This window comes from Filicampus tigris, chromosome 7 (genome assembly GCF_054856515.1).
Source record: "Filicampus tigris isolate MCC_2025a chromosome 7, RoL_Ftig_1.0, whole genome shotgun sequence".
Taxonomy (NCBI): domain Eukaryota; kingdom Metazoa; phylum Chordata; class Actinopteri; order Syngnathiformes; family Syngnathidae; genus Filicampus; species Filicampus tigris.
Genome location: NC_141223.1, coordinates 17,712,501 through 17,722,734, shown reverse-complemented (window position 1 = coordinate 17,722,734; position 10,234 = coordinate 17,712,501). Strand labels below are relative to the sequence as shown.

At 38.1% G+C, this 10,234-nt stretch overlaps 1 protein-coding gene across 1 annotated transcript in view; it reads right to left on the bottom strand.

The window, feature by feature from the left end:
- Positions 1 to 585: 585 nt before the first annotated feature.
- fxyd6 (FXYD domain containing ion transport regulator 6) overlaps positions 586 to 10,234 on the bottom strand; it is a 12,366-nt gene continuing 2,717 nt past the window's right edge. The window contains exons 2-8 of the mRNA XM_086035484.1: positions 7,131 to 7,184; positions 5,838 to 5,861; positions 5,675 to 5,710; positions 4,652 to 4,726; positions 3,091 to 3,127; positions 2,937 to 2,986; positions 586 to 2,826 (exon numbers count right to left, since the gene is read on the bottom strand). Coding sequence (XP_085891610.1) covers positions 2,789 to 2,826; positions 2,937 to 2,986; positions 3,091 to 3,127; positions 4,652 to 4,726; positions 5,675 to 5,710; positions 5,838 to 5,861; positions 7,131 to 7,179 — 309 coding nt within the window. The 5' untranslated portion in view covers positions 7,180 to 7,184 and the 3' untranslated portion in view covers positions 586 to 2,788. The remainder of the gene's footprint in view (positions 2,827 to 2,936; positions 2,987 to 3,090; positions 3,128 to 4,651; positions 4,727 to 5,674; positions 5,711 to 5,837; positions 5,862 to 7,130; positions 7,185 to 10,234) is intronic.

Below are 10,234 nucleotides of genomic sequence, written 5' to 3'. Positions count from 1 at the left end.
CCTCTCACTGGTCACTCTTGGTACTAGGATGTACATCTTGTTTGGCGAGGAGATTCAATGATTGTCATTGAGATCAAATAGGAAGTCAACCCCACTAGTCAAAACACGATTAATTTTGCATTTGTGGAATATGAGTTAAGCAGTAAAATTCACCCCTTTTGTCCATCTCAGGGGGCGGCCATTTTGCCACTTGCTGTTGACTGGAAACGACATCACAGTTGTTCAGAGATCAGGTAAGGACCAATCATGGCTCAGCTTCAGAAAACGGGTGAGCCGTGATTGGCACTCAATCAGGCAACACAAGAGACAAAATGGCCGGCCCCTGACATGGCTAAAAATGGGTGGATTTTGCTGCTTAACTCATATTCCACAAACACAATATTAATCAGAATGCAACTAGTGGGCTTGCATAGAACATATTCTTGAAAAAAATATGTTTGGGTTGATTCTTGAAAAATATATGTTTGAGTTGACGTCCTCTTGAAGAAAAAAAAAAAAACTGGAGCAACCTGCTGCGTTTTCTTAAGAAGCGACCTTGGTTGACACTGATCGCAGATATAGACAAAATGGACACAAAGCCATGAGTCTTCCCACAGATTTATTCATATTGTATGCCCAAAGCACGACATGTTGCAACACAACAAGGCCTCATGCGGCGATTGGACAAAGGGTTTGTCTCTTCAAAACAGATAGTCACACTTCAGATGAGTTAAAGTCTCACAGATGAGGTTTTGTTTTTGTTAGTGATCTTTAATGGTCATTCAAATGTCTTCTTTGATAAGTACAAAAGAAAGAGATGTTGAATGTCTACAGGTGGACTCGAGGTTCCCGCAAGAACCGATAGAGGAGCAATGAGGGGATGGCAGTGAGACAGCTGATGCAGTAACTTCCACAATATTGTCAAATTACCGCAGCGGGTGTAAGCAGGTCCGATTGTCTCATACTGTACGTTAGAATTACACACATACATGCATGCATCCACATGTATGCGTTTGCAAAGACACACTTCCATACCTACAAACCATATAGTTGTCTGTAAGATGTAATCTGTACTTTTAAATACGATATATACTCTATATTGTACAACAAACATTTTCAAGGACATTGACAACATAAAAAAAAAAAAAACTTTAATAAATCTAGTAACACACTACACTTATGAAGGATTTACAAATGCTCATAAATAGTTAGAAATTATAAAGCCTTAATAAACAGTTAAACATGAATAAAAATAATTTTCAACAACAAGGTGTGGGCTCACTATTTGGCGAGTTCAAGCTACAGACAAGAGCATCAACTATTCGTGTGGGCTCACTTTTCGGCAAGTTCAAGCTACTTCCACTCTTGTTGCTTGTTCATTTGTTAGGTATCAAGTTTACATCAAATTACACGGCTGATTTCTATTAATCTTTGTGGAGGAACAACACATGTCAGTCAGTCACAACCCGACTATTTAAGTCCCTGCTGATGACTCACTCATTGGCAAATTGTTTTGAAATGCATCCAAGCAAGACTCTCCAACACTTCTCCTTGGATCGATCTTTTGATGCCGACCTGGTTGGCCTTTGACCTTCCTGCCTTGTCATTCTACCTCTCAGTTTTTTTGCCCTGACCAAGAGTATTTACTTGTTTGCCTGTCCCTGTGGCTGTTTGAGAATCTCCTAGCGCGGCAACAAATTATGAGTTTCCCCATCCTGTTCTTAGTGAACTGCAAATTAAAAGGTCACGTTTTGTTACTGAACCTGTCACAGTTGAGGAATCATTTCCCACTAGTCTGGTTGTTTGGTGTATTGCACTTGGTCCTACCCCACACTCGCCCATGACAGCAGGTGACAACAATAATAATGATGCATACAATTTTAATGACGATACAAAAAAGATGCAGATACAATAATTTATTGAGACTTTTAGTTTTACAGTCCACTTGCGTTAGGGCATAGTGGTGCTGTGACCAATCAGCTCCAGCAGATGGAGCTCCACCCATAGGGACAGCATGGCCTTCCACATTATCATTTTTTTAATCGAACAAGGACATGCTTTGGCTTCTTGTTAGAATTGTTAGCATCGGTTCCTGTTAGCTTTTAGTAATGTTACTGTCCACTTGCATCGCGGCCAAGTGGTGTATCAACCAATGAGACGGAGTTGCGCCAGTAGAGATAACATGAGTTTTCGTATATTTGTTTTAAACAAGTGAAAGAGCTACAGTATGTTCAGTACTGTTCAACATTGGCGGTAAAATTTGCTGTTAGGATTGACTAACCTTATGGGCCTCTTGCATCGGGGCCAAGCTGAAGAGCTTGCTGACAAGCATGTTGATGTGACTCAATGTCCTCCAATAGTTTATTAAGGCTTAATAACACATTTATAAACCATTAATAAGCCCTTTAGTGATTGTAAAGTGCTACCTAAATGGCTAAACTCTAAAAAGCAGTTACTGGAAGTACAAAACAAATGGGACCACACCACACAGACACACTTTCTAGCTTAAAGACCATCTTGTGTCAACGGTGCTATTAGCTGAGACGGTATGGACAGTGTTACAGTATAATCAAAGTGAAAGACGTCTACATGAAGGCACAAGAAGAGACAAGAGCACTGAGGACTGCTACGGTCACGACGAAGCACAACGGGCTAAAGGTTTGTCTTCGGGGTATATATGATTTATGTACACACTTTATTAGACCCTTACCTTGTTGTGTCACCACTTCTAATAGTTTAAGCTATGATGCAGTGGATTCATGTCAAATAAAATCAGAAGGCAGTGTGAGCTGACGGCGGAGGAGCTGCCTCAGTTTTCCGCCGGAGTTTCTTTGGCAGCTGCTGCGGCTGAAAAAAAAAAAGCAATACTTAATTTAACTCCCTAAAGTGAACCTCCATTTTGAATTTGTGGATGTCAGGACTCGGGGGTCCAAGAGAGGTTAAAAGGGGCAGCCCACCCTTCGAGACGATGAGATTTTCCTCCTGTGCCTCCTCGTCTCCGGGGGCCCTGCAGAAAGAGGGAGAGGTTGCCACCGGTTGCCATGGTAACCACATGTGTCATGCGGCGTGATTAAAGCGCTTTTTGTCATTCAGAAGGGCGCAGCGGCATACCTGGGTTTCTGGTTGATACTACAGCGGCATCGTCGACCTTGAAATGGAAAGAAGAAACTCATTTGCAATATACAGTCGCCTCCGATTAGCACGGCAAAGTCAATTCCTTTGATTTTGTTGTATAAAGACATGTAAGACATGGGGTTTCAGATCAAAAGATGAACATGAGACAAAATTTCAGCTTTTATTGAATGGTATTTTATTAATGGAGACTGCATCTCAAAGGTACTTTTCCCATTGAAATGCCGTTAATCCATTCTAGTCATTTATTGTAATTTATTAAAAAGAAAAACATCATCCTCATCTATTTCGCCTATCCTCACTAGTAATAACATAACACAATTACATAGAATGCAAAGAATGAAACAGTTTTTCAATCATAATTTTCATTCTTTAATTCAATAGGCCTTCTTCTGATGAATGTGCCTTGGCCACCAGGGGAAAGTATAATACAGCTATATAAGTAATTGCTGTCGGGCTCTATTTTCACGTGTAAATCTTGCATGACAGACGACGCAACTTTGTGCCAGAGGTAGAAGCAGACTGGTATTTGTAGTTTCATAGATGAGTACAGGCCGGCGGATCTGATAGTGTGTTGGCAGTGCCACTGTGGGAGAGATTACAGCCAACTTCACTCAACGCATCTCATCTCATTCCTTTTAAATGTGGCGCTCTCACAGTCTCGCATGGCGACACGCAGAGATGGGTATTCCGTACGGATTGGTCCGCATTTGGGGGACTGAGGACGAGAATTTAATTTTTTTTTAAGGATGAATTAAGCAAGGACGGAAGTGCGTTGTCGTCTATCCCTGTAATCGTCCCGAACAAGTCGGTCAAGTATCGACTGACGTGTTTTGTTTACTTCTTTTAAAAACAAAAACCACTGTTCTCTTTTGCGATATCATGGAGCCGCATTTCTTTTTCATATGTGTTATCTGCAGTAACACTGCACTCACAGGCATAGTCTGCCCTCTAGTGGTTTAACATATAATACCATGGGTCGTCCAATTCACTGACAAGGGAAAATGTCGATAGCAATTTTGTTAACTGTTAACAATAAGTACATACTTCATCCCTTTGCATGCAAAGTATGTCCTTGTCTGGGACATCTCTAGAGCGTAAAAATATCTCCAAGTCGTCATTCATGCTCATGCAAGTGCTGCCGTACTCTTAAAGCGAAAGTCAATGCAAAACATTTTTTTCAAGCCCGACTAGTTGAAACAGGGCTTTCTGATAAATATTGCGTTTGTGGAATAAGTGTTAATCCACTCGTTTTTAGCCATCTCTTGGGGCGGCCATTTTGTCTTCTGTCGATTGAAAATGACCTCACAACTGCTCACAACGACCAATCGCGGCTCAGATTCAGAAAACGGGTCATCATGTTTCACACTTTCAGTGAGGTATTTGTATTATGCAAAACAAGCATTAGCCATGCTGCAATTCCCTCTTTGTGTTCTTTGTTGGGTAGCATGACCAGGCAGTTGTATTCAGGAATGCATAACAAAGACAAATGTCATACACAAGTGTGCAAAAGAAAACACTGACAAGGTGGTTTACTTACTGAGGATGAGCAGGATTCCGAGCGTGAACAGCACCACCGCTAAAGCCAGTCCACAAATCCTCAGACTCTCGTAGTCTACCCGGCGAGCACACAGAAGCAAACGTTTCATTTGATCGTCATGCGGACATACAGTACAATCACTGATGTTTGATTTGTGTTACGTTCTTGAAACTGCTGGGTTGAAAGTAATCCAAATTGGGTGAAATAACTAACCCAATGCTGGGTGCAAAAAGGGACCAAGCTAATGCTGCGTTATTTATACCTTGCACATTGGGTTGAGGATTTTACCCAACACGCTGGGTCAAGATTTTGATCCAAAAAAGGATATAAACGTCACTGTAAATAGCAGAACTTAGGCTAAAACAGTACATTGAGTTGGAACAACTTTAAAATAGAATTTATTGCCATTTATGTCAACAATGTTAGTGCTATTTTTACTTATATCTTAAAGATGGGGAGCCCAATACAAGGGAAAACGGTTCTGTAAAGTCTTATTTTTTTGTTGTGACGTGGGGAAAAAAAAATGTTGAGTTCACCTAACTTTTTTTTTTTTTTACAGTGTATCTATCCTGACGAGTTAAAGCTACTAATAAAGGGCTCACCAGTTTATGAGTGTAGATATGGTTAAAACATTGCCCTGCCAATCACTGATATGTTTGACATACTTCAGATGGTCTTCCTGACACAACCCATCCACATTCTTTGTATGGGCCATCCACCCTGACCAGGATTTGAACCCATCCTGCCAGCCTGCCACCAACAATATATTCCAAGACTGTGTCTTTAAATTTACTTCAACTTCAGCACACAAAACTACAAAATAGCGACCGTCTTCAATTCTTCAGCCCACCCAAATCCAATCTTCAAGCCAATCTCCTGTCAAAATAAGTAACCCGATCCCAGGTAAAAATAAGACAATCTGCTCAAAATCCAAAGCTACCCAACGAGTGGGTCAGGAAAAAAACCCAGGATGTTTTTGGGTGCATATAAGAGCAAGTACGACAGAAAAAAAACAATACTTACCATAGACAAAAGGGTTTTCCTCCTTCTCAGGTTCATCTATAAAGACACATACACACACATTTTTTTGGACCCGTCTGTAGCTGATATGGGGACATCATACATGTGTCCCTCTTCCAAACTGTAAACTCAGACACAAATGTGCAATATTTCAAAGCGCACTCACCCTGAACATCGACGTCTGCTACAGCTGACAGTCATCCGCAGGATCCGCAGATAAAACATAGAACACAAGAACCTCAGTGTGGTGCTTGACAAGTGAACAAGACAGCATCTGACATCAAGCATGTGTCGGGGTGTCACCGCTGTGTACTTTCACACTCATCCAGTGTGTGAAAGTCACACAACAAAAGCCCTCAAGGAGTCAGGGATGATTCAACGCTGCCTCCCCGTGGACAATCTGCATGCCCGGAACTTTGTTTTATGTGTATGTGTGTTTCATATGAGAGGCTAAAAGGGGTCATCAGTCAGGATTACTTCTCACATATACAACTAAAATGTTCTCATACACGCAAGTGGATTATTTTTTTTACTCGACCTAGTGATATGTGTGAGTGTTTTTAAAATGGACAAATGGTCCAGATCATTCGTAGGTAAGGTTTATTTAAAAAAGAAAAAAAAAGGGTAAAAATGTGTATGTAAAATATGTAAATTGGTTTATTTTAAGAGTAAATTAATTCATGTCCATTTTTTAAATGTTGTGTATAATTAAGTTAATTTGATTCATAATCAATTGTATTTGTAATTCAGTAAACAATTATTTATTATTCAACTTTTTACAGATATGTAAATTTTTGTACAACTAATATTTATTGTTTTAATAATATCTCCACTAAGTATTTTTTATTAGATAAATTAATAAATATATTTTAAATTAACGTTACAAAATGTGTAATTCAACCAAAATAATTCCAACTTTTTAATGTAGATTTAAGCTTCTTGTTCAACATGCAACCTTGTTGTTAAACTAATATTTCATTTTCATATTAATAACTCCATTACCACATCACTGAATTAGATTAATTACATACCTATATTTTAACAGAGCAATTTCAAGGGAAAAAAAACTGAATTAATGCAAAAAAAAGTTTAATAAAAGCAAATGGTCATGCTTATTTTTAATTATACTATTTTAATTCCTGTAATTATAATATCTTGAATATTTAATAAAATTAAAGAACATTGAATGCATGTGTAATAATGTAATTATTAATGTAATAATGCATGCTCATTTTAAAAAATATGTTTATAGAAAATGTAATTGTAAATGTAAAAAAAATGTACAATTGTTCAAAATATGTCATGAACAAATTAATAAATTGGATAAATAAATCAGTGCGTTTCAAATAACCTGCTTTAGGTAGTAAGGCTAAATTAATGCAACAAATATAACAGGACTGTGTGTGTGCGTGTGCATGTGCGTGTGTACGTGTGCGCGTGTGTGCGCTCGTGTACTTACCAGCTACACACACGATGAGCGAAGAGAGGAAGAGAGAAGCAGTTTCCATGGCAACTGTTGATGAAAAAAGGAGTGTGAGGGGAGCAAAAATGAGCATAAAACTGAAAAATTACAGTGGCTGTTCTGCATTTTGAGAAGTGAGACCCTTGCGCATTCATCACGGAGATTGTACAAATTCCTGAATGAAACGGAAATTGAACGCATCACCGAGCATTATTAAAAAGAGCAGAACAAGATTGTCTTTATAAAGGCAGAGCTGCTGTTTGTCATTCCTCATTCAATTAGAAAGAGAAGAAAATAGACTGTTTTTTTTCTTACTAAAAAGGTCTTGGCTCTGATATCAGAAACAAAACCAGATCCCGCAGACGGAGTGAAGTATCTCTCTTTGAGTGGTCTCTATTGATTTGCTTGTAATGTAATATAGATGAAGCTCACAGGAAGGAATTTCCACTAATGGTTCATTACAGTTCAACAGGATGTGTTTGAGAGACCGTCATCTAGAGAGAACTTGGCTGAGGTGAGCGCAGACCTCCGCCAAGGCAAGGAGTAAATTCGACATCCCATACAATACCACAGATAAGCCATTCCCTGGATAGAGTGGAAATAAAAAAGTCGACACACCCCTGTTCAAAAGCCAAAACACAAATAAAACAGCGTTTATTGGCAAAATAACGGCAAACATTGATTGAAGCGTGGTGACGGATTAGACAAGGTGAAGTGAATTATGAACAGTTCAAAATAGTCAGTGTTGACACAAAATCATCAGTCTTCTGCTAGAAAGCAAAATTAATGTTGGGAAAAGCCTACTATAACAGCTGGAGTCCATATGAGGCTGATCAGAGGCACTTTAAACAGTAGCAGGTGTGTGAGTTTGAATGTGACTGATTACTTGTGAACACAGATTGCCAGTTAAGGTGTGCGCACATACGCAACCACATTATTTCAGTTGTTGATTTTTACTTCCTATTGCATAAAGTTTTATAAAAATTGCACAGGTTGTAGGTCACATTTATTGGTGGAAAGAGTTTTGAAATTATTACTGCTATCACGTCACAGACAAAAGGTAAGCAGAGCTGCGTTGAGTTTGGTTGGATTTGAAAATGAGAATTTGAAAACAACATTATCTCCTGATCAGCAACTTAATTTGATGGGGTGGTGAAGTTGACGCTCAGTGGCAGAAGTTTTTTATTATTTTTTATTTTTCCGAGTGATGTGCCCATGCGCCACATGTACATGGTATAGTATATAAAGTGCTGCTTCAATGAGTAAAATGCCTTTATTGGTTTTACCGTTGCTTGCATATTAATTAATTAATGAATTAAGTAAGTAAGTAAGTAAGTAATCTATCAATTTTTAGAATCCGTTCTGATCTTAACAGTGGTTGTTTACTTGCATTCAGCAGGGCCGACCCCTCAAAATGAGTTAATTTCAGCATGACAAAAATAGAATGTGTAAAGTTCAATTTGTAATTATTGATCTATAGGATAAATTTGACAAAAGCACATGACAGATTTCTGAATAAGACACCTGTAACCAGTTATAAATGGAATACAGTATGTTTACAGTGGACCATTGCTATTATATATATATATATGTGTGTATTTTTGTCTGTCTCTTCTGTACTTGTGATGTGTAATGACAATAAAAATCCATTTCCTTTCCATATCCATTTCTGTGTTCAAATATCTGTTGTTTAATGGGTTACAACACCCCAACACACGGTGACAGCCTGGGGGCACCACTTATTTATCTTGCAAATTCATGATCCATGTTGAGTGCCTCTGCACAATGTTCTCTTTTTCAGGAATGAATTAATGCCATCCCCAAGGACGCCATGTGACCTTGGCCTATTTTCATGCAGGCCACACACACACACACACAAAGTACGTCACTCACATCAAACACTCATTACACCTCATCAGAACAATGCAATCTTTTACAGAATACTAAATGCATTTTATCGTGAGTCCTTCCTGAAGTCTTTTAGGTGCCCTCTTTCTGACTCCATTTATGTCCATCCGTCTAATAAGATGTTTTTGTTTCCTTAATTCTATCAGGGACATTTAATGCCATCAGACATCAGCCAGCAGGAGCATTCCTGCCCACTTACGTTTGGCAAGATGGCTGCTTGAGAATTAAGGTTCCTGTTTTTCTGAATTAATTAGTATTTTTTTGCAGACATATTCATCTACTATTTACTACCACAGCTTTTTCTTGTGATGTATTATCTTTGTTATTTTTAGGGATGTAAGTATTAATCAAAATTCAAATAAAAATCAATTCAAACCAATTAATCAATTAATCAGTTTGTTTAAATTATTCTAAAAATGATGTCTTTACATTTTTTCCCATTACAGATACATAGCAAATTTTGAATGTGTAGGTCAAATTATGCGCTTGCACCAAACATCATTGCATATTGTGGTTTGGATGGCTGTAGCAATCACACTTGCGCACAGAAACAAGCATGGTAGTGATTTTTAAAAAATCGAACCGAATTGAAAAACTAATCAAAAAATGGTAACTGAAAATCAAATCGAAACGGAGCTTGAGTGAATCGTTACATCCCTTGATGGTTTTATACAATTGTATTGCATGAGTTAGATACTTCACCCAATTTGGGTTACTTTTGAGCCAGCAGTTTTAAGAGTACTGTATTTTTTTTTCATGTGGTGAGAGGTGCTTTTAATATTTTGTCACTCTCCTAAATCAACCTAAATCAAATCTTATGATGATATATCGGTAAATTGCACCGATAAGCGTTGTTAAATAAAAGTCAGAGTCAATTAAAAGTCAACATTATTATAACTCTAAAGGTACCAAATTTGATAAAGACCTCAGACCTCATTTGATGCTCTATTGTAGAGGAACATCAATAATTTTCTGCTAACATATAATCCTTCAGCATGTCAATAAACAACAGCACTTTTAACCCTTTGCAATTCCACCTGACATTTTTACCTGAACACCTAAAAAGGTGCACCCAAATTTAATTTGAAGCTGTACTTGAACCATTTGGAGTATCATCATAGTTTTGGTCTCTTTTTGAAGATATCACTTTCAATTTTTCTCCTCAACTGTCAGAATCTTTTTAAGTGCTACTG